General features: G+C 40.8%; 1 protein-coding gene across 1 annotated transcript; it reads right to left on the bottom strand.

Moving 5' to 3' along the window:
* Window positions 1-1,544: 1,544 nt before the first annotated feature.
* LOC131925292 (dimethylaniline monooxygenase [N-oxide-forming] 2) lies at window positions 1,545-24,557 on the bottom strand. Its single transcript, XM_059280585.1, has 9 exons — window positions 24,466-24,557; window positions 23,978-24,115; window positions 14,273-14,461; window positions 13,142-13,304; window positions 11,864-12,006; window positions 7,803-8,002; window positions 6,258-6,613; window positions 3,959-4,031; window positions 1,545-2,967 (listed from the first exon to the last, which is right to left on the bottom strand). The coding sequence occupies exons 2-9, from the start codon at window positions 24,107-24,109 to the stop codon at window positions 2,616-2,618; spliced, it is 1,608 nt and encodes a 535-aa protein (XP_059136568.1). The 5' UTR covers window positions 24,110-24,115; window positions 24,466-24,557; the 3' UTR covers window positions 1,545-2,615.

The following is a 24,557-nucleotide window of genomic DNA, read 5'->3' as shown; positions in this document are numbered from 1 at the left end:
ACTTGAACTCAGGTCATCAAGCATGGTGGCAAGTTCCTCTACCAGCTGAGCCATCTTGCCTGGCACAAATAATCTGCTTTTCATCAAGAAATAAGAGTATGTATCTCATCTGTAATCTTTATTTTAAAAATTTTTTTGTCTGAGAACTTCAAATATGCATACAACCTATTTCATTTGTAATTTTGAAAGGAATTTACTTAAAAGTATAGTAAAAAGTCTCAAGCACAAATGTAGTGAAATGACATTATTTTAGTGAACTTTGTATGTGTGTGTGTGTATATACCTGTTTGTGTGTGTTCAAGCATGTGCAGTTGTATGTGAATGTGCAGGGGTGCATGCATGTGTATTTGAGCATGTGTATGTAGGCCAGAGGTCAGGCTCTGGTATTGTTCCTTAGGCATTCATTGCCTACTTTTGTTTTCTTGAGACAGGGTCTCTCACTGACCTGGAACTCAATAAAACGGACTAGGGTGGCTGGCCAGGGATCCCCAGGAATCTGTCTTCATTTCCTTCCCCAGTGCTGAGATTAGAACTGTGTGCTACCACCCCGACTTTTAAAATGTGAGTTCTGGGGCTCAAACTCAGGTTCTTATGCTTACAAGGTAAGCATTTTACCAGACGGGCTGATTCTGCAGCCCAATTCAGTAGCCCAATTCAGTGAACTTTAAAGAAAGATGTTTCTACTGGGAGAGATTGCCATAGGACTGGGAAAGCAGGGTGGGTGGGGGTGGGGGCGTGAGAGAGAGAGCTCAACCAAGGATTAAGAATAGTGCTCAGAGAGGTTTTGGAGGGATAAAGAACTATTTACCTAAACCTTCAATATCCAACCTTCGTCCTCTCTTCAGGGGCTCTGGTCTGGTCTCTGGATGTAGCTCATCTCCCACAGTGCGGTTCATGAAAAGAGTTGCTATCAGGAGTGCCCATAGCTTGGTGTTTGTTATGTTGCTCAATGTTTGTTGGCATGGAATTGCTTGTATCTCCTTTAGTTTTCAGTTCCAAGAAAAAGTCTCTCACAACTGACACACCCTGTGTTTTATCAGATGAAAAAAGATAATACACTGTTGAGATTTGCCTTGCTTGCCTATAATGCTAATGCCAGGCAAAGGCTCAGTCACTGTAGTATTTTTCATCTGCTTGGGAGATATACTTTACTTCAATTTTTATTTTTTCAACATGTGATGATGATTTTAAGTATTATCGCATAACTATTTTTCATTTTAAATCTCTTCAATTTTTTTTCTTTTGAGACAGGGTAGCACTATGTAGCCTTGGCTGGCCCAGAATTTGCTATGTAGACCAGTCTGGCCTCAAACTCACAGAGATCCACTTGCCTCCTGAGTACTGGGATTAAAGGTCTGAACCATTGTGCCCAGCTCAAGTGCTTTTTAAAATCTAGATGAAATATAGACTTAATATTGTAAATTAAATTAGTCAGATTGTGTTTGCAAGCAAAGTGCCATTTTCTATGATAGTTTTAGAAGACTTTATGCTAATGAATAGAATTCAATCTAATCTAATAATGAACAAAATAAACTATTAGTAAGTACTTTTTCAAGAGTGGAGGTTTTAATAAATGAGCATATGGCATGGTGAGGTTATGACCTTTAGTTCCAAAGTTCAACAAACTGGGCTCCAGTTGAAACTTCATGTCAAAACCAGTGGTTAAGGGCATGCTCAGTAACTGTCTGTCCCTCAGCATCATCTATCAAATGAGTATGATAGCTCTACCCCTCCCATAGTTGCTATGAGAATCAAATAAAGTAATATATATGATGTACACATAGCACAATGTCTAACCTGTGAGATACAATATCTATCTATATGTTGTAGTTAGGGTATATTACTTTCACTTTTGCATCAGGGTTTCTGTCAATAAACAGGAACTGTGTCGATTTGCTTAGCTTGCTCTGTGCATCATTTAAAGTAGTTGCTTTTGGTCACCATCTCATTTTTGTCCACCAGTATTTCTTAGTGATCCCTCATCAAAACAACAGACCCTAATACTTGGGAACTATGACCAAAGCATGCATAGTAACAGCATGGAGCTCAGTGTATGGGATTTGAAATGTCTACCACAGTTTAAATTGTTCAGTAATCTAATCTATGTGACTTGCTGCTTTTTTTTCTTTTTGAGACAAGGTCTCTCTACATAGTCTTGGCTGTCCTGGAACTTGCCATGTAGACCATGTTGGCTTCAGATTCACAGAGATCTGTCTGCTTCTGCCTCCCAAGTGCCAGGATTAAAGGCATGAGCCAGCATGCCTAGCTATGACTTGCTTTTTATTCTGCATCATTTTATTGTTTTTTTTTTTATATAACTCAAAACCTGCGTGGCTGGAAGCACTATCTACCTGTGTTGGTGTTATTATATAATACTGTTTGAAGACTGATGTATTTGAGGAAAGAGTAGAATGATAAAGATATTCTATGACTGTAATTTTAGTTTTATATCTAGACTTAATTCTTCAAATCTCCCTACAATTGGTTCTCCTACTTGTAGAAGAACAGTGACTGAAATGTAAATTATAATATAGATGTGATTTCTTTAGTCTTTTTTTCCAAAGAGACACTGGTGAATGAGAGGCACAGGTGGACAAAAGTGTCATGCTGTCAGATTAGAACCACTGAAGTTGGAAAAAGAAGGCCAGAACAACAGCAAAAAGCCCCAGGATTTTGAGCAGGAAAGATGCTGGGATGTTGGATGAAGGCTTCAGAGTGCGGGTCTTTAAGGGCTTCAGGATCCTCTGCTTCTGGGTGAGGATGGCATTCCTGGCTCCTTCCCACTGCCCAGGTCCAACTAGGCGGTACTGGTAGGAATTGCAGGGCCCAAAGTAGAGTTTCACAGCCAGTTTAGGGTCTTTGAAAAAGAGGGAGATGAAGTCTGGCTTCGCACCTATCTCCAAGGCGAGTTCATCCAGGTAGTCAATGTAGTTGGTCTGCAGGATCTGGCTCTGGCTTTTTCCAAACCTTAGTAAAGTAAATAAAAAGGGCAGGTTCATAAAATGTTCTAAGTTATATTTTAATACAAGGCACTCAATAGCTGTTTGGAGAATAAAGGAATGAATGAACGAGGGCCTGAGTTTTGAATGAATCTCTGGGAGGCTCCATTAGGAGGCCCATGTCTCAGATTGATGAGTAGGCCACAAAATAAATAGACAAATTCATGGAGAGTCTAGAAATGTAATGACATTGAAAGGGTGACTATTATTTTATTACTTATTAAGCTGCTGTAAGTCTCCAAGTAAGATTGTATGACTCAGGATGGATACAAAATACTCGTGAGGTATCAGAGAGGTAGTGTCTTCTAGAGAAGGGATGCATGGTATTCCCTTGTTAAACTGCTAAAGGACCCTGTAACCTGGCTGGCATGTAGATGCTCAACCTGTGTTAGATGAATTAAAGTTTGCACATGAGATAACTCCTTATGTCTATAAGGTCTCGAGTTGGGTTTGCAAGAGTATTGATTACTGTCAAACTCGATTCCACCTCAACAGAACTGACAAACCAGGTAAGTTTCCCTAGGGCCTCAGGCTACTGTCATCACCACTGAATGGTCCCATTCCCTGAGTGTGGGTGGCCTGAGAGGATATGGAATCTCACATGGGCGCCGTAGAAAAAGGAAATAAGATTAACCCCAGGAAAGATATTCTGAATTGGTTCTCTCTCTCTTTCTTTCTTTCTTTCTTTCTTTCTTTCTTTCTTTCTTTCTTTCTTTCTTTCTTTCTTTCTTTCTTTCTGAGTTATGGGTCCCTTAAACCAGGGTGTCTAAGAATCATACAAAAAAAAATCATCGAATTACAAGTTTCTAATCTTATCTACAGAACTGATCCATTTGGGCTGGGCTGTGATCCAGGACTGCATTTTAACAGCGAGCCGTCTCTCACAGGCAGTCAGATCGTGGTATTTTGTGACACATTACTCTATGTAGACAATTTTTTTTTATAAGGAAAGTGCTTACAGGTCAATTCTTTTTTCATTCCTTTCAACAATGTCCTTCTTCATAGCTGTCTCCGAGGGCAAGCTGCACAAACCTAGAAAACAAAAATAGAAACAAATTTGCTTTGAATAGTGAGTTTGATTCGATACCATTGATTTGTACAGTAATTGTTTTCTAAAATTAAGTTTTGGCCATTTAGTCATATCACACCAGGCAGGACCTCTGTGCCTCTGAACTCCAGGGGTGAGGCCTCCAGAGGGGATCATACATAGCCAATGACATTAACTATGAACTGGAGAGGCCAGAGAAAGGGCTGAAGAAGGGAGTATGGTTGAGAAGCTGTGCCAGGTGGGGTAGGTTCTATTCTGGCACTGACAGGACCCTATCGAAGACTTTCCTGTGTGAGGTAACAAGATTAGATTTGCGCTTTGGAAAGATCCACCTGGCTCTTTGGTTAAGGAAAGAGGGCTCCCGGGAGGTGAACTTCAGTTAGGGAGGTAAAAGGCCATTGAAGGAAATCTGGTGAGAATGAGAGCGGCCCCAACTAATGAGAACAGTTGGGCTAGATAAAGTATTGTGTTGATCACTGTGTGGGAGCCTGTCTCCTGTGCTCAAGGGTCCTGTGGGCTTCGGAGGGGAAACGTGGCCAGCCATCTGCATCTCAGACTTAAGTAGTCCAAAGCTGAGTTTGCCATTGAGACCCTCCTGTCTCTATTCTCAGGCTCAGCCGTCTATCCGCTCTCCATTGCTAGGTCCTGCAAACCATCCTTGAGTCTTCTCCTTTCCTGTGCTGAACCACACAGCATGCCCTGTTGGCTTTATCATCGACTATTTCCAACATGGATGTTCTCCTTTCCTGTGCTGAACCGCACAGCATGCCCTGCTGGCTTTATCATCGACTATTTCTAACATGGATGTTCCCCTTTCTCCTTTGTCTCTCGGCTCTGGCCCAGGCTGCACTGTATTTTAGCACAGGTGAGTGCTGGAGCTTTCTCAGTGATCCTCAAGTCTCTATCCCTGATTTTAAAGTTCGTGTTCCAAACAACTGATGGGATTACATTAAATGTAAAGTAGACATTCCCTATTCTTCAAGTATACCCCTCCCTGGTGCCTCTGGTTTAAGAGTTTAAGAGCTTTCTAGGGTGCAGATCCCAGGTTTTGAGCCAGACTTAATCCTATGGATCCCTAAGGATCAGCTAGATGGTTCTTAGGTGCACTAGATTTGGGTAGAACTGATTTATATTTGTATTTTCTTTCTCCTCCCTCCCTCCCTCCCTCCCTCCCTCCCTCCCTCTCTCTCTCTCCTTCCCTTCCTTCTTTCCTTCCAAGAAAGTCTTTCTAGAAGCCCTAGCTAGACTGAAGATGCTTTGTGGCCCAGGATGTCATTAAACTCTTATCCATCCTCCTCCTCTAGAGTACTGAAGTTGCAGGCCCGGAAGAACTTGAAAGGTAAAAGCAGGCGATCTGGAGTTCAAGGCTAGCCTTAACAAATTTGAGGAAAGCCTCGATTACATTAGATTCTTTCTCAGTCCCTTGCTGCGAAAACAAAAACAAAAAAACCCCACAAAACAAGGAAGAAAAAAAAAAAACTAAACAAAACCTCCCAGCTGTCTGTACATTTACATTTTATAATCTAGGACCCTTAATACAGTGTACAAGGCTTTTGTGTCCATCTGTCCTTCTCTAAGGTTAACCCCCCCATCCGGTTCCACCTCATCCGTCATCTCTAGTATTGTGGGGCTCGCAGTTCTCCACAGGCATCCTGACGCGGTGTCTTTTGCTCAGGCAAACCCTTCTCTGTACCTGAGGAGCTCGGGTATCGGGAAGCCCTCCTGGACCTGTGTCATCACACCACGTCCCTTTCTCTGCCCTAGTGTACCTTCTGCCATCAAAGCACCTGCCGTGCAATTAAAACAACTTGTTTGCGTTTCTTTCGGACTGACCAGATCCCAGCACGGGCTCGGTGGTGAATGAGGTTTTTGTTGAACAGAACTGAACCCCAGAAGCAGGAAAAAAAATAACCCTTCAAGTAAAGTGCTGCACAAACAAGAAAAGATAAACATTAAAAAAAAAAAAATTGAAACTTTGTTCCAGTGAGATAGATGGTTCAGTAGGTAGAGCCGTGCCGGTGTGCCGGCCTGACAAGCTGAGGTCTGTCTCCGGGTCCCACAAGGTGGCAGCAGAGAGCCAACTGCCCATAGGGTAGCTGTCGTTAGGTTTCCACCACAGATCTGCCTCCCCTCCCATAAAGAGAGTTTTAAAAATTAAGGGAAAAAAAAATGTAAAAGCTCTGCTTGGCTTGGTTGAGCAGCCCACTCACCTTTGAAAACTCTCGTCGCCCAGCGCGCCTGAAGCTCCACAGTCGGGAAGATGGATCCCAGAGGCTGGATGAGACCCATGCATGCCAGGGTTGGCTTCTCCAGCTGAGGGGGGAACATGGATTTGTACAGCGAGACCCTATTAGCCTCCACTTTCACCAGCGACTCTTCCAGGAAAGGGAAAGAGAAAGTATAGCCCGTGGCAAAGACAATGACATCAATGTCCTCCTCCACCGTGCCGTCCTCAAACACCGCGGCCGTCTCTGTGAGCTCCTTCACTCTGGTTTTCACCTTCACGGCTCCGTACAGCAGGCGACTGGGGAGATCGTCGTTTAATACAGGCTCTTTCATAAGGTATCTGAGGCACAAAAGGAAGGAACACATTCAGAGTGGTCTTGGAGGAATCTTCAACCCCCTTGGCAGTTTTAGGCGTTTCCCAAGTATCCATAAAGGTCTAGCTCAAATGTTTTTTTCACCCCAAACTTTGTCATTAGACTGATTCTAATATTGACAATCTCTTCTCTTGACAAACAAAGAAAGGCAAGTAGATGATAAAAGAAGAAAAAAAACAAAACAAAAAACAACCTGAAGTGGAAGTTTCTCCAGGGGCTCAGATATGATGTCGGAGCCTAGTGTTAATCTTTGAGTTTGCTGGTAATTATTCCCTCTGGTGCTTCTATCACTTTTTATGCTATCTAGTTTTCATTATTCGGTAGTTTCATTTAATCTATACCTGATAATAAATAAGGGAAAACATACTACGTTAGCACCGAGACCTACTGTGGGATCAGCGTGTGAATCAATGGGTAAAATGAAAATTGCTGATATTTACTGACTCCAGTATCTGTGGAAACTGTTTGTGGTAGCATGGAAGGTGGAGCAAAGTCTGCTTGTATTTCTGGAGTTCTTGGTTTGTAAACGATTTTCTTCTTTTTAAAAAAAATAAGGCAATATATGGCATATATGCTGGACTCTTAATTCAGCACAATGGAACATCTATTACAAGACTCTAAATATCTTCCCCCTCCTCTGGGGAAGGAGACTGTTATCAGCTGAAGAAAGGTAAACATCCACAATGTTTACTTGTGCTTACAGTGTCCAAGATGTGGAACTTTGCTATTGGCAAATGTTTGTCTTTTGGCCACTAGAAAGGAATATGTTCTCATGGGAACAGCCTTCAGCGTATGTGGACAGCAAAGGTTGACTTACCAGATGAAGAGCTATCTTTTCCTATCACAGTGTTCTGAGATCACGGTCTTCTTATGGAGCCTTCTCCAGACTGTCTGACTGTTAGATAGTTCTTCCAATCAATCCCAACCCTTCTTTCTGGAGCAGCTTCTAAGCTTCTACCCCATAATTTGAAGTATTTTTTTCAAAGACACACAGTATAAATTTGGAATTAAGACTCCAGGACCAATATGATTTGACACATACTGTTGGGTTACAGCTTGAACTACCATGCTGGCAAACTGGATCTTTGCAAAGAGAGGCATCATCAGACACCCCTGCCTATAATAAGCATACCACAAAAAGAAAAATAACACTACTTGTTTTGAGGCACCAGACCATAATTTTCATGATTGAACCATCGATTCATTTGCTGTTCCATCATCCACTTGACGACGGTGCGAGGCAGGACATTTCGGAGCATGGAGCTAAATCTAGTGTGGAACACCATGTCCCAAGGGTAGCCATCTTCAGAGATTCGGCTCATGACCCAGGCACCATGTCTGGTGCTGATAAACACCTGGTGAACAGAAAGGAGTGCCCTTGAAATTATGGGCTTTGGCCTTTTGGGAGGAATCTCTCATACAGGTGATATAAAAGGAGTTCAGTGGCACAGTTTGCTAAGTTCTATTTATTTTATTAATTTGTGTGCAGTGCATGTGTGTTCAGTGTATGTGTGTGAAGGTGTGTGTGTGTGTGTGTGTGTGTGTGTTGTGAATCTGTGTGTGAGTATGTGTGTATGTGTGTATGTGTGTGTGTGTGTGTGTGTGTGTGTGTGTGTGCTTGTGTATAAGAACACCAGAAGTCAACCCTGAATATCATGCCCGTTGTTACCCATCTTGATTTTTATTAGAGACAGTGTTTCTCATTGGCCTGGAGCTCACCAATTAGGATAGGATGGCTGTCCAGTGCCCAGGAATCTGCCTCTATTTGCCTCTGTAGAACTGGAAGTATGCACCATAAACCCTAACTTTCCTTCCTTCCTTCCTTCCTTCCTTCCTTCCTTCCTTCCTTCCTTCCTTCCTTCCTTCCTTCTTTCCTTCCTTCTTTCTCCCTTCCTCTCCTCCCTCCCTCCATCTCTTCTTTTCTTCCTGGTTTGTTTGTTTCTTCTCTCTTTTTCATTAATAGTCTCATACATTTATATAATAACGAATTTTAGTCATTTCCTTTCCCCCGTTTCCTTCTCTGGTTCTGGGCGTCAAGCCCAGCTCCTTTGCTTATGAAGAAATAACTTTATCAGGTACCATTTTAAGTGTGTTTGACCTCAAAGTGAGGTCCTCCTAGCCTTTTCACTTCTCTTTGGTGGCTGTGTCCTGACGAGGGCTATCTGGTAACTTGCATTGATAGAGGAGTGCACCAAAGCCCTGATAATATCCTGGAGTCAAGAAAATCTTTGGACTGATTCTCATGGTTGGTTGAGAATCAGTCTCTCTTGTGTGTTCTGCTGTTCCCTGAGAAACAGCTCCTTCTGTCCCTTCACTGTGCTTACCCAAGGAGATCTGGTGAATAATCACAGGTCTTGCAAATGTGTACCTATTGTGTAATGGCTGCAGGTGTGCATGCGTGGATCTCAGTATCTCTGGATGGTAAATAATAAGAGCAACCACCTCTTTTCAGACCTAAAAGAATATTATGTGTTTTAAAAGTTAAAACCTCTGCCTGTATGCTGTGGCCCTATTCCTCTTCAAGTACACATCTTTTTAAAAATTATTTTTATGTTTTGAGATTATAAATCATTTCACTTCCCTTTTATCCCTCCAATTCCCTCTCTGTACACTCTGATCCCACTCTCTTTCAAACCGATGGCCTCTTTTTCATTAATTGTTGTTGTCGTGTGTATTCTTTGCCTTGAACACTAAAATTTCTCTTGTTTTCAAAACGTACATATAAAAATCTTGCCAAAGATGCATTTTCCTTGTTTACTGTTGCCTTCCCATGGTCCAAATGCATCATTTCAGCTTCCTGAATTTTTGTCTTATTTTATTAGTTCTGTTAAGGTTGTCTTCAATGAATAAACAAGACTCATTTTTAAGGCATCCAATTTACTCAAGAGGCTTAGATCATGGAATCTGGGTCCAGACTCCCTAGGTTTGAAACTCAGCCCCACTACCTATGAGCTGAGTTGCCTTGGTGAATTATTTGGATTTATTTATGCTCTAGTTTCCTCTTTTTTTTAAAAAAAAATAATAGAGCAGCATAGCATCTGTCTTAGGACATTATTGGGCAGGTTTAATGAAGAAGTTACAGATGTACTGTTAAGTACAAGCATACACAAACTCTCATTGTTTTGTAGATTGACCTTGGAGGAGGCATTACAGATTTTCTTTGGGGGGAAAGGACATCAATTCTACCTAAGCTTGTGAAGTAGAGCATACCCAAGCTTTGCTGTACTCTTGGTCTGTGTGTGGCCATATGCTTATGTCCCAATTTGTTCCTGCTGTTGTTGTGCTTATGCAGACTTGACAATATTTGGAGGAGGTACTGGATATTCTATTTAAATACTCCATCACCATCTCTTTCTGTGATTTCCTACCTCTCCTTCTGTAGGATCAATATTGAGTTTTCCATTTTATTGGTTTTCTTTCTGTTGTGACCCTTTTGCTGCATAGAAATCTAACTTCGATGAAGACTGTGATCCACTTGAGGGTCAAGGCTCAGGTTGCTGTCTCTGAGATGCAAATTTCCAGCCCAAGAGGTGAAGATCTGAGAACTTACTATTCTGTTTTAATTACAGACTTAAGTGATTAATAAATATTGAAGATGGGTTCTACGTAAAAGACTAATGAGTTATAAGGCACAGGTATACAGCCAAAGTGGCATCTTGGTATCAAATTTGGCCAATACTTAGGTTTGTTAACATGTAATGACCCTGTAAAGAAATGGCTCTTGAAATTCAATATTTGAATCTCTGGGACATTTCTCTGTTCTAAGTCCAAATCACTGACCTGGGCACATGCAGTGGCCTTGGGTGGCTCTTTACTTGGCTGACAGCAAAGGCAGCTCAGTTTCTTTCCTCCTATCCTATTTCACTCTCTTCCTCTCAGGTTTTAGAGGTGTTTCCAGCATGGGGGAGCTGGTGGCTGGTGGCTCCCACCCCTTTCTACTGTGTATCAAATTTTCAGTTATTGCTTCTTTACTTGTTCTTTATGGCAAGGGTTGAAAGCTTTGAAAAGTGAAAGGTAACAATGATCTATCTATCTATCTATCTTCTATCTATCTATCTATCTATCTATCTATCTATCTATCTATCTATCTATCTGAGACAAGGCATCTCACTGGGCTGGAGCTTGCCAAGTAGATAGGCTCCTGTCTAACAAACCTGTGGTGCCTACCTGTGTCTACTTCCCTAACACTGGGATAACAACTGTGTATTGTCATGCATGGTTTTAAAAAACAATGTGGGTTCTAGGGATCAAACTCAGGTCCCCATACTTGTGCAGCAAGAACTTTTGTAACTGAGCTATCTCCTTGTTCATGCACTAAATTTCTAAAAGTTGGTTCTTAAAATATTAAGGGGTCAGGCCACGCGTGTTGTTACATGCCTTTAATCCAGGCACTTGGGAGGTAGAAGCAAGCAGATCTCTGAGTTTGAGGCTAACCTGGTTTACAGAGCGAGTTCCAGGACAGTCAGGGCTACCCAGAGAAATCCTGTCTCAAACAAACAAACAAACAAACAAACAAACATTAACAGTCAGTTTCTCATTAGGCCCCTTGGGTAAAAACTAGGCCTTTTGTACCAGAAATATCTAGTTGAAACATCCTATTAAAAAAAAAAAAAAAAAAAAGAAGGCCGGGCGGTGGTGGCACACACCTTTAATCCCAGCACTTGGGAGGCAGAGGCAGGCGGATCTTTGCGAGTTCGAGGCCAGCCTGGTCTACAGAGTGAGAGCCAGGAAAAAAAACAAAACAAACAAACAAACAAAAAACAAAACAAAACAAAACAAAAAAAAAAACAAAAGCGGAGCTGGAGAGATGGCTCAGAGGTTAAGAGCACTGACTGCGTTTCCAGAGGTCCTGAGTTCAACTCCCAGCAACCACATGGTGTCTTACAACCATCTCTAATGAGATCTGGTGCCCTCTTCTGGCCTGCAGACATACATGCAGGCGGAACACTGTATACATAATAAATAAATTAAAAAAAAAAAAGACAACAAAAAACAAAGGCACCACAGCTCAGAGAATTGGAACAACTGGTTCTAGGATACACGGTTACTTAGCAGCAGAGGTAGGAGTTAGGCTTTGGCTTTGTGGCTCTCAGATTTCCTGTGCTGTTACCACAGGCAGCCACTTGTCAAGCAATGGACCTTTGGTGTACAGCTGGGCGCTCCAGTTGTCTCTCCCACCCCTTCCACACAGTACATGATCAGCAAAAGCATCGCACCTGTGAGGCCTTCTTGCTCAGTTCAGAGGCAATATCTGTGGCTGAGTTTCCTATTCCAACCACCAGGATGCGTTTCCCCTCAAACCCAGCAGGGTGCTTGTATTGGCGGCTATGGAAATACTGGCCTTTGAACTTCTCGATACCTTCAGGAGGAAGAAGAGGGAAACTATGAACTTCCAAGTAAGCAATTATGGCAAGTTAATTTCAATAAAACTTCATGGTCAGTGTTCCCTTTCTGATTTCTCACTTCCTCTCTTAGGGGAGTTATGATAGTCAATTATCAAACTCTAAGTAAAAAGTCCACAAGAAATATCAGGTCCGTGTGAGAGGCTGGAGTGTGTGTATTCACTCATGGCAAACAAGTGCCTTTGCTGTACGGAGCACGGCCTGATGCTGGCTTCTCACTAGCTATTCTACTGTAGACAGTCTAGTGACACTCTAGTTTCACACAGTAGATACTTTTAAGAACTATTTTGAAATAGTGTTATTGTAATTGGGCAATAACTAGAATAGTATTTATCATTTTGCAAAAGCAAATTACTAAACGACTAAACCCAGGCCTACAGAAGTTTCTCACTGAGTGACTCAATAACCATTTGATTGTTAACCATTTGTATGCTCCTTTGTGTCCTTCCAGTTAACCACGTTTACACTTCCCAGGAATACATGGCCTTATTAAAGTGTTCCTTGCTTTTAGTGTGGGCAATTCTCATATGAAGCCTGGTTCTCACCCACTGTGTCAGATATTTTCCCAGAGAACTCTGGGAAGGGAGTGCTCTTTGTGACTCCTTGTCTAGGGGATGATTCTTGACTAGGAAGTGATCTCAGAGGGAAGGCTCCCGCATCAGGACAGCTGGCTTCAGGGACCTGCATTCCTCCCTTCATCTCTGCCCTGCCTCAGTGTGTATTTCCAGGAATTCTCTCTAGCAACCTTTGGCGGGTAGAAAAGGCTCCAAGGATGTAGCAAATTTACATGGGTTTGGCAGGACAGAACAATTAGGGTAGGCAGTGGAGGTCCTCTTATACAGAATGAATTTTTGTGAGAATTCTTTGAATTGCTGGGGAAAATGTAATGATGCTGGAGGAAGTTAGCTATGTGTGACGACCCAGAGAAATCAATGGAGGCAAAGACGGTGTTTGGCATTTTTCAGCTCTCCAGCTGTATCCCAATCTTACTATCGCTCCCGTTCTTAGCAGCAAATCCTGCCTAAGCATCTAAATGGCATGCAAGATTCCTGGAAGCCTACTCCTACGGTCTGAGAAGCCCTGCAGCCTCACCTGGAAAAGACTGCAGTGGCAGGTGAGGTTGGATGTGATGGCCGCTGCAAACCATAACCGCGTCAAAGACAGCACGTTGCTCCTTGCCGTTGCTCTGAACAGAAACTTCCCATTGCCCAGAAGTTGCGAAATTTGGGTGTTTTTTCACACTAATGACGGTTGTCTTGAAGAAACACAGAGAAGACCTTATTAATTACTCTGTCAGGGCCCTGGAAGTAAGGACGGGATGAGTGTAATAGGTAACCCGCTTGATTTTCTTGAGTCCACTGCCAGCCTCTGAAGGCAAACTTGACCAAGTGCGCCCTGCTTATTCTTTGGCAGGCAAACACTGAGGATATCCTTAGAAGACTGTCATTCATGGGATGGCTCTACCAGGAATCGCAGGGGGAAATAGGAGGTAAAACTGAACATTTTAACAGTATTTACAAATACAGGTTTCCATGAAGATCAGTGGTTATGTTAATATGACAAGCCTGGTACTTAAGCAGCTGAAGTTGCTAAGAAAGTGAAACGCATTAAAAATGAGCCCCATTAAGTTATTTATTCAGAAATGCAATTTCAAATGTAACAATGCTCCATGCTTAATGGTTACATGTGTGTTTGTTGTTCCTCTTTGTAGAAAGTACAGGGAATGGTAATTTCAAGTATAACTCAAAAGGATCTCTCTGTTGCTGCAGATTACGTGCAGAAAAGAAAAGAATTTAGGAAAAAAAGTAGTTATCTCGTGCACCTGAGATAAATGGAAAGTAGAAAGTGTGTTTAAGCCATTTCTATGAAGAACGTAAGAAAAGAACAGTTTGACTCTATTTTATACATCCTTTCAAGAGGTCTGAGACTTGGGGAAGTCAGTGGTAGCTGTGGTTTACATGTAGTTTTAACATGATTTTTTTTAAAATCATCATTTAAACTTTCAGCTTTAATGGATGGTTTTCCTCCCCTGTTCATGTGTACCATCAAAAAGATCAGGAGTAGTGAGACTACTTTTTTGGGTATAATACCACGTTTTGCCTTCCAACAAATCCACCAAAATGGGATAGTTTATTTGAACTTTTTTCATTGCCAGAGTCGCTCTTCTACTTAAGTGTGAACTGAGCTAAAGCAGAGAAATCCATTTCCCACCACACACAGTACCTGAAACTGAATATATTTTAGAAGGTCAAACTTCTTGGCAAAAATCCTGAAGTATTCCAGGAGTTTAGAGTTGTGCAGGAAGTTGGGGAAGTCCTCGGGCATTGGGAAGTCACTGAAGCAGGACATCTCTTTGCTGGTGTTGGTGATGACAGAGTGATAGATGCTTGCTCGGCCATCTTCCACGTTTTCCTGAAAGAGCAGGTGAAATAATTAATGGTAATGACTTTAATACAAATCTTACTTGTGCTAAAAGTCGTCTTCTGGAATCGAACCCCTGAGTGACGAGAATCTCTTTCCCTGCTGTATCATGACTAAAACATTTGGGTGCAGAGGCACAGGTGGTCCATCATTCTGTGTGATGAACCTGTTTGTTGACAACTAGTGCTGCTCAGTGGGTGTGCTATCAGCCCTGGTGGGGTTTGGAGTAGAGAGAAGGTTTTTTTTTTTTCTTTTTTTAAACATTGCAGAATATTTAGCACTCCATCTTCTTACCTATCTAACAGCAAACTTGGTGAGCCAGTTGCCTTCCTAAACTCCCCTAGGGAGGCTTTATTTACCCTCTGCCTTTTAAGGACTAATAGTTCTTGGGGCATTGGATACAGAATTTAAAATTAAATGAGTGCTTTTAGGAGCAGGGAGGCTTTACATCTTGATTTGACCCCATAGGTCTTTATTTTGTGCTCAATTCAAGTCAGTCTTCCTTAAGAGATAAAGGTATTATACCAAATAGCATAGTTTTTGTCGACTTGATACACACTCAGACACACCTGGAAAGAGAGAATCTCAACTGAGGAACTGACCTGTGGGAATATCTGTAGGACCTTTTCTTGACTGGTGATTGATGTACGGGGGCCAGCCCACTGTAGACAGTGCCATATTTGGGCAGGTGGGCCTGAGCTGCATAAGAGAGCAAGCTAAGCAAGCCAGTAAACAGCACTTCTCTGTGGTCTCTGCTTTGATTCCTGACTCCAGGATCCTGCCTTGAACTTCTTTCTGGCTTCCCTTGATGATGGAGACTGTAACCTATATGCTGAAATGAACCCTTTCCTCCCCAAGTTGGTTTTGGTCAGTGTTTTATCACAGCAATAGGAAATAAACTAAGACACCAACCAGACCTCAAACCTGATTTTTAATGTCTGCAATTGTGCCTTGGTAAAAATCCCATAAAGCACATGTTAGGATTGAGGTAATGTTTTCTTCTAAAGTCATGCTCTGCATGATGTCCTTCATGTAAATTAATGTAAACAGCCAAGACTGTTGATCAGAGCCTGTAAATAAACCTACGATCAGAGAGGCTTTTATTAGAAAATTTAAATAATGCTGCTTAAGAACTCTTCAGTAGATGCTTCTGTGTGTACAAAGACTAAGCTATAATCCAGAGAAATAGTAGTTGCTATTTGACTATGCATTAGAGTGACTATAAAGATAGTAAAGTTTGTAGAAATTCATTAGCTGACAGAAATTACTTCATCTTATTTGTATGGCACCGTAGTTTCTTCTGTAGACATTTAAAAAGAAAAATATTCACTTGTTATCCAACCAGCATTTTAAATCAAGTATGTATGTTTCTTTCTTGTAATTTTTTAAATAGAAAATTATTCCTTGCCTGCCAAATTTTTCAGTTCCTTAGTTTTTGGCACCATTGAAAGTGGTCGTCTGAGATAGGCATGAGCTACATAATGATCATTAAGCCAGCCAGAGGTAGATAGCAAGACTCCGTCTCAAAAAGCATACATAAAGAAATAAAACAAAACAAAACAAAATGAAAGAGGTAACTAGGACTAGAAGAAGATGAGCTTAGTCTTCATGTTAGATAGGTGTCAACACATGTCTTTCTCTTTAAAGAGGAAAGTCTGGACCAATCTGTGTCTCTCATCGGTGAGACAGGGATGTAAGAAGTGCTCCATACTATGAAGAATGCCGTTAGGCCTAGGCATTAATACTATCACAGCTCACTGTGGCACTGGAGGTTAATTTGGGTATCAGCTACTCTGCTGTTAAAAAAAAGAACTGGCATAGTAGCTCGTTATTACACATGGACGTTCTGCAAGAGGTTGTACTTGGTCTCGGTGAGTTAAAAAAGGGCAAGCTTTTGTGACTTACTGTCCATTGTCTAAGTAGAAAGTACTCTAGGTATCGGACCTCACTGGGTCTTAATATCAGGATTCTCAACAACATATTACTCACTCTCAGAACAGGTTGTTTAAAAGAAATATCCGGAATTCTTGCTAAATATAGACTTGCTTATAAATATCCTTCTCCCTCGTACCCCCTTTTTCTTTCTTCTTTTATCATTCATGCAGCATTCATATATCTATTCTCTCATACCTATGATCAGACTTTCCCCATGTTTATTTTTTTTTGGACTAGAATCTAAACTTGGATAATAACTTTGTTCCAATTGCAGGTGGTTTGGGCAAAAGCAGTCAGAGCAGAGTATGCAGCCTTTAGACTATGCTGGGTCTCTAGACAGAGAGGGTTTATGGTGCTGTTATAGTGAACTATATGTATGTATAGAATATAAAAGCACCTTTCAGTAGAATGTAGGGTTTTCTGACTTTCATACAGGGATATGATGACTTGAACGTTGGATGAATAAGTAATGGTGCTTTTATTTTCAAACACTAGCTTCAAATTGTGCAACACTACAGTCATATTGATGTACAAACATTTTTTTTTCTGGTTATTTGGACATAATTGAACACAATGTCCTTGGCAAGACTGAATACTTGGTTTTTCTATTCAACCAGAGTCTTAAAATAGGAAATATTTCATTAAGAAAAGAAATGCACACCCCCCACCCCCAGCTTAAGGCTACATAATTTGAGTAGTGCTGAGTAAACTGAGGATTCTATGACTGTTCCACTGGGGCCCATCCCTACTGCCTCTCTTAATACTTCTGCAAACATGGACAAGTTACATAATCCAGTTTCTTCATGTTCCTGTGTCAAGTGGGGTTCGTTAATAACCCAAACATTAAACAGTTGTTCTGAGGTTTACAGAGATTAGATAAAGTGCTTAGCATAATGCCTGCTTCCAAATATGTGATATGTTAATGTTGCCTCTTTCACCTTTCCTACAGCCCTCACCAAGGCAGGAAAACATTACACTCATCGGAACCAAGACTATGACAGGAGAGCCAAAACACGAGGACTTTTTCAAGAATCAAAACATTGCCTAGAAGTTTGATTGGATTCTCCGTCAGGTACATTTTTAAAGGAGGATTTGAGGATGAGAAGAACTCATTATAATTTCTGATTCTTAACACAAATTTTAGGGCCAGATTGAAGTCTTCTTCGGAAGTTTCACTTTTACAGATTATCACCAAACAGTGATGGTTTCACAAGTCTTTTTTTTTTTTTTTTTCTAAGGAGGAAGTGACAATCTTTATTGTAGATTTCATTCACAGAAGCAGTTTCTTGACAAAAACAATGTCTGGTTGGGGATAGTAGAATACTTATCTAGTATGACTAAGGCCGCATGATTTCCATCCACCCCCCAGGGTTTCTGTGTATCCCTGGCTGTCCTGGAACTCACTAAATATTCAAGATAAATAATTTTTATTAAAGGACTTTGCTAATTTATCATGTTCAGAATTTCCTAAAACCATATAGCAGAATTGAGTGAGTTCAGTGAGAACTGGTTTTAAATTTTCCATCTTTTGATCATGGGTTGGGCTGAAGTTTATCTTTGACTCTGGGAAAATGAAAAGGTGGTAAAAATCTACAGTTCAAAAGGATGATTACCAAAGTGAAATGTAACTACTCAAGGTGAGGGGGGCATGTAAAGTGAAAGTTGACATCATGAATGTGAATGATAAATGCTTGATGTCAGCCCTTTTCTCGATGAAGCATCCTATCAGCCGTGTCAATTATACTCAGGAAACAGTAAAATTGCATGCCCTTGTAAGTACCTTGTCATCCATCCTTTCACTCCTGAGTTTATCTTCTCCATTACTCGGAATGGATAGGATTAAAACGTTTCACCTCCTTGTATGATCAGGAGAACTATGGTCCTCACATATGAGAGTGGAGCAGCTGCATTAGAAGAACTCAGAGGAATTTTGAGACTATCAAGTTCAAGTTGGTCTGGGTAGCATTGAGGCACCTGTATTCTATTTCTTATTTTTTCCCCAACTCAGATCATGTAAGTTCCCCCATTTAATTCTTATTTTATTTAAACAACAGATTCAATTCTTTAGTCATATGCTGCATAAACTAACCTTCTTAATATTTTTAGATTCATTTTTATTTATGTATGGAGGAGGTTGCCCACAGAGGCCAGAAGGAGTGGCAGATCTGATGGAGCTGGAGTTACAGATGATTGTGGTCTATACAATGTGGGTGCTGTGAACCAAACTTAGGTCTTCTAGAAGTGCAGCATGTGGTCTTAACTTACTCTGCTTTTCCATGTGGGTCTAATTGCGCATCCAAGCTGGCCTTGAGTTCATTATGCAGCCCACAATGGCCTCTTTCCTGTCTCTGTATCCCAAGAGCTAGGATTGCAAGCACCTGACCTCATACTAAACTGTATTTTAATAATAATAATAATAATAATAAATAATAAAAAATAATAATAATAAATAATAATAATTTTATGGTGCTGGGGCTTTAGAGTCATGTGTATGGTAGGCTAGCACTACATCACTAATCAAACACACAGTCCATTGTATTTTAGAAGGGCTGCCCAGCTGACTCCCATGTGCAGTGAATTTTGGGAACCATCATCCATATCACAGCACCCTGCCACCCTCCCCTTCTAATGAAGTAGGATGATATTTCCTTAGATCAGCCTCAGTCACTGATCGAGTCCTGCCTCAGTTTTGCCTAGTTTCTACATTCCATTTACAGTAGAGGGTCATCATTCAGCTGGGACACAGTGCCCTCTTGACTGGTCTCTGATGGTTCTCTCTGTCTCCCTGGCTGTCACTCTCTTACTCACAGCCTCCGTGCCAGCCACAGATTGTGACTATCCGTTTTTAGAGCATCGAATTTAAGCTCCCATACCTTTTAATGTGCTGGTTGTTTTGCTTGTAACTTTGTTTCTCCATAGTCACAGGATTCCCTGCTAATTGTCAAGACAGATGAAAACATCACAGTCATGAAAGCCTGTCCTATTCTCTACTGAATCCTGTGCTTCTAAAGCAGCCCTAGTAAAACTGTACCCTAGCAGCGATAACCTTAGTGATTTGCCATGAAGTGCATACCCTCTGACGACAACAAAGACTGCATTTCTGTGTTTTCAGCACTGAGTGCATGTCTGGAATGCGTCGAGCACTCAGCCAGTACATTTGTGAAAGAATGTGCAATGTCAACCATAAGCATTCCTCTGTTTCTGCAAAGGAGCTTGATGGCATGGAATGGATATCAAATAGCACAATGGATGAAAAATAGACTTTCTGATAGGGTACTATAGAGGTCATTCTATTTTATGCATAAAATATTATATGTCTTTCTTTTTCTTTGAGGAACTGGGGATTAAGCTCCGGGACTTATGCATACAAGCACATACATGTACTTTACCACTAATACACCCCTAGTCTCTTTTTAAATTTTTTATTTTAAATTATACTTAAAATTTGAGATAGGGTCTCACTAAGTTGCCCAGGCAGACCTTGGATTTATGACCTTACATCAGCAGCCTCTGGAATGTTTGAGATTACCTGTTTATACTACTAGGCCTGGGCTTAAAGCACATGTTTTTGTTTTTTTTTGATCCTATGCTAGACACTTTCTTCTAGTTTGTGCATGCAAATGCCACTTCTTCAAAGCTGTTGATTGAAGAAGTGGCAGGGAAGAATTGAATTAGCAGGGAAGAATCAAAGTGTATTTCAGACTGTTGATGACTATGCCTACAGGACCACAGTACTACATATTTGATTGCCTGGAGAGGTGCACATATATTATGTTAAACATGGTTCTATAAACAGTCATTAGGATGCAAATGCTTATTATATTGAATTATGCTGTGATAAATTTATCCAAGAGAATTCCCAGTTCAACAAGGGTAAGACTGTTTGTCATCTCTTCAGGAAAGGACATGGAAGAGTCTGTAGAATGTTATGTCCTAAGTGAGCAGAATGGGCTGTTAGATGGCAGATGCCAACTAAAACAGAAGGAAGGCTGTGATGGACACAAACAATAAATGGATCAAGTACATGTTTGGGTCAGTGTAGAGGTGGCACCAAATAGAAAACCTCATTTGGGAGAGAGATACTTCAGGTACACACTTTATATTTTCATCTTCTTCTGATCAATATTTTGTTTGTTTCTTTTGAGACAGAGGGTCACTATACAGCCTAGCCTGGCCTCAAACTTGTTATAGCCCAGGGTATCCTTGAGCTGGATATCCTTGTGCCTTCACCTCCCAAGTGTGGCAATTACAGTGTGGCTTTTCATACCCGGCCTTGTGATCAATATTTTAATCAATAACTTTGACATATATAAATACAGATGATCATATTTGGGTATGCCCAAAGGAGGGTGGTATAGCAAAGATGACAGGTAACTGAAATTTCAAATAAAATTTCCAAGGCCAAACAAACTAAATAATATTTAATATTTATAGATGTGAACTTTTTCAACAGGGTTAAAACCCATCACACAAGGACAGGAAAATAATGACTTACACTATTAGTTGCTCAAATGGAGAAGACCCTAGAGTTTTATTTGATTCTAAACTCAATATGACTCATCAATGTATAGAGCACTCCCAGTGATGTGAGAGGAAGTATGGTGCCTGCTTATGTTTGCTCTTAATGTTACTGCTATTTGGAAGACTTGTATCCCTTACCAACCAGTCATAAAGGGGGAGATGTTCACCCTTGGCTTTCTCATTAAACTGGGCTTAATAATAAATAACATGGGAGGTTATTGTGAGTATAAAATGAGACAATCTACATGAAAATAACTATGTAAAAATTAGTTTTTGTTTTGTAAAAGCTGAAGATGTAGCAGTAAATTGTTTTAGTGGAGGTGGTATCCAGGTGAAGTACATGGTAAATCATAGTGACAAGACTCAGGCAACTGATAATTTTGTTGAGAGAAGTGATTGTGTCTGGTTCATTGCTTAATGCCTACTGCAGTGGCCAGCATCTCTCTGATCTTGAAATAGATAAGCTTTAAAAATATTATCCATTTGAATATTAGATCTCAGGAGAGTCACATGTTAAGAGATGGTAATATTTCAGGCTGATTATAGACAAAAGAGACTAAGATGGAAAGAAATCTGTAGACCATTATGCAAAGGTTAAGTAAAATAACTGGATATGTATTGCTAAGAGAGAGGAGATCTATGTATGAAAATTCCAAAGTCAGAAAACATTGTATATTAGTAATTTCTCTGTGATGATAGGGTATAGAAGCAAAGTAAGTTAATGGCTGCAGTTGTTGTTGTTGTTGTTGTTTTTCCCCTTCTCAATTCTTCAATAAGTGTGTGGCCTCAGGAATCACACAGACCTTCATTTTTGTTCTTTTCTTTCAACTGTGTTCCCTCCGGGCAAACTGTGTATCACAAAATTCAGCTTCCCATTCAGCCACTGGTGAGGAAAACTGTAAGATCTAACCCTAAACATCTGAAGAAAAACAATGCACTCTGAGTGCTGCTTTGCTGGAAGAAGTGCTAAAAATATTTAATTAATCACCCTGCCTGTATCCCAAAGGTGACACCAGGGGGTGCTGGAGAACCTTCTGGAAGAGTTCAGTATCACCTAAGCCAGGCAAGGCACAGAGATTTAAACTTTTTGGGTTTGTTTTATGTAAGCACTAGACGTATCAAGTGATCTCAGAGGATTCTGTGTCCATGTGGGAATCAGCGAATAATTGATTTGATCTAGTTTTGGACTGTGTAATCGTGAGGAGCAGTTTCTCTGGGGATGAGCGTGGAAGCCCCAAGAATCCTTTCCAGAGTCTCCTCCTCTTGGAAGTCCAGTATCCAAGATGCTCATGGGGCCCCAGTGGCAGCCTGTGAAATTTTGCTTAGTGTTTCTCTCTGCAGTAAAGAGGTCTTTGAGAGGAGAAAATTATTTATCATTCTCCACTGGATGTAGTCTTAAGAGAGGCTTGGCATGTGACACTGTTATAGATGCTAGGACATTATGTATTTAACGTTATCCAATAAAGATGAATTAATACACGTTTTAATCTGTCCCCCCCAATACATAAGGAACTATCTCTGATTTTAAAATGTGATACACTAGGTCATGGAAATGCTATAGAAACTACCTTCCTGGAATGTATTAAATCATGTTGTTGACAGACCATTCAAAGTAACTTTTGCCTCTTTGGCTAACACATTAGTGACAAATAAGGAGCTCTTTGTGCTTAGATATGAAGTCTTACACGTTAAATCTGTTTACAGGGCCATTGAAATGGCTCATTGGGTCAAACTCTTATTGTACAGACCTGATGACGTGAATGCAATCCCTGCAACCCATGTAAAGGTGAAAGGCGAGAACCAATTCTACAAAGTTGTCCTCTGATCTTCACATGCATGCTTTGACACCGGAGCACCCAAGCTCACATATCACATGCCCACACCCACCCACACCCACACCCACGCATGTACACACACACACACACACACACACACACACACACACGTACACACACACACAATTAATAAATAACAGCTAAACTTGTTACACTTTAAACCTATTTAGATGCAAAAGAAAACCCTGTGTGTATGAGCCTACAATGTAGAAGATAACAAGTTTTCAATTAAGACAGGAATATATTACATTACTTTCTCAGGAAAAATTGTAATTCTAGCAACCAGTGATCATTAAGACATAGACGTGATTCCTCTCTGTACAGCCACTCATAGAAAGGTCAATTTCTCCATTACCTCTGTGTTTGCACGGTTGGGTGAATACATTTTCATTTGGCCCCTGTCCACTGTTTGCCAAGCGGTCTCATTATCGTAGGGTTCATGTTAGACTTGTGTGAATCTCTTCAGGAGATTTTGGTTCTGGGAATGAGTGTATTTTCTGACTGAGATAGAGTTTTGTCATGTAGCCAAAGCTGACCTCAAATTTCCAATCCCCCTGATTCACCCTCCTTAGTGGTGTAACTCTAGACATGTGCTACCACTCTCAGGAGGGAACGCAAATATTTATACTCACAGGCCATAGGCCTATGCCTGTGAATCTATCAATACAATTTTGAATGACAGTTAATATTATGAAAATTTAGGTTGGTTAAATAGAATGACTTTAATTAATAGAAAATATCTAATAAAGAGGTTCACAGCAGTTATACTGGAATATAACTGGAAAAGCATGGTTCATTTCCAGAGAAAAACAAAGTCACAAGTGATAAGGGCTCATTCTCTGAAGAAGCATTTGACTCAATGATTAGGATAAGAGTGATGTCTTAAAAATAATTTTAATTACTTCTATTTTGTAAAACGTTTTCTAATATTAGCATATGACCTAATTAGTATATCAGAAAGATGACAGAAATATGGTCTGTTTTGCAATTAGCTGGATTTTAAAGAGAAGATTCCTTGCAGCCCTGAGTTGATCACATGGGTTGGCACAGTGTTGACTTAGGAGAGATGCCAGCCTGAGTTCAGTTCCTGGTTTGCTGAATAAATTAAAAAAAAAATAAAATTGGATCAAAGCTGCTTAAGAGATCTTTCAAAGGCCCATCCGCCACCTTGAAATTTGAGTGTGCCCTAGTCTAAGGCAAGAAAAGTCTCACTTACTTTGAATCTCCACAGCCCTCCAATATCTTCAGTCCTTTCGAAGCAAGTGGGCTCCAGACCCTCATCCACACAGCACTTCAGGGAGATCAGACCACTGACTCCTGCTCCAATCACTGCCACCTTCTTTGTCATTGTTTCCTGTCAATGAGTCCATCAGTCACTACTGCTTAACCAGGACAAAGGTAAGAGAATCCCCCAGTGTGATCAGGTCACACCACTGGTGGTAATTTAATAAGCAGCACTAATTAAATAAAATGCCTCACTAATCAGATCTTCATCTCCTCCTCCCCTTAAGAGGAATTTGTCTGGTCATATGATCTTCATTGTAAACGTGCTTACAATGTCTTGGCTTAATATTAAAAAGGGATCCGTTTAAGCAAGCCAAGTTACTCAACCCAACAGTCCCAGGCTTGTGAACCAAAGCTGGTTGTGTTCTCTGGAGTTCTGAGGACTTCCTTCTCAGCCCCTCTTCCCAGCTGTCATCCTACCTTGATTTGTGCTCTTTAGCACTGTCGCTCCGGCAGAAGAGTTCCCTCTGAGGGTGGTGTGCTGAGAGATGGGAGTTTTTAAGAGATGGAAG

Source organism: Peromyscus eremicus, chromosome 15 (assembly GCF_949786415.1).
Source record: "Peromyscus eremicus chromosome 15, PerEre_H2_v1, whole genome shotgun sequence".
Classification (NCBI taxonomy): Eukaryota; Metazoa; Chordata; class Mammalia; order Rodentia; family Cricetidae; genus Peromyscus; species Peromyscus eremicus.
The sequence above is the reverse complement of the archived record's forward strand: the minus strand, read 5'-3'. Positions and strand labels throughout refer to the sequence as shown.

What these genes read in the sequence shown, in the direction of transcription:
- LOC131925292 (XM_059280585.1), bottom strand. Translation starts at nt 24,109, where the DNA reads ATGACAAAGAAGGTGGCAGTGATTGGAGCAGGAGTCAGTGGTCTGATC. An exon ending in TAAAATATATTCAGTTTCAG is followed by an intron (nt 13,305 to 14,272) that starts GTACTGTGTGTG and finishes TGTTTCTTCAAG; the next exon opens with ACAACCGTCATTAGTGTGAA. An exon ending in TGAGCAAGAAGGCCTCACAG is followed by an intron (nt 8,003 to 11,863) that starts GTGCGATGCTTT and finishes TCTGTTCACCAG; the next exon opens with GTGTTTATCAGCACCAGACA.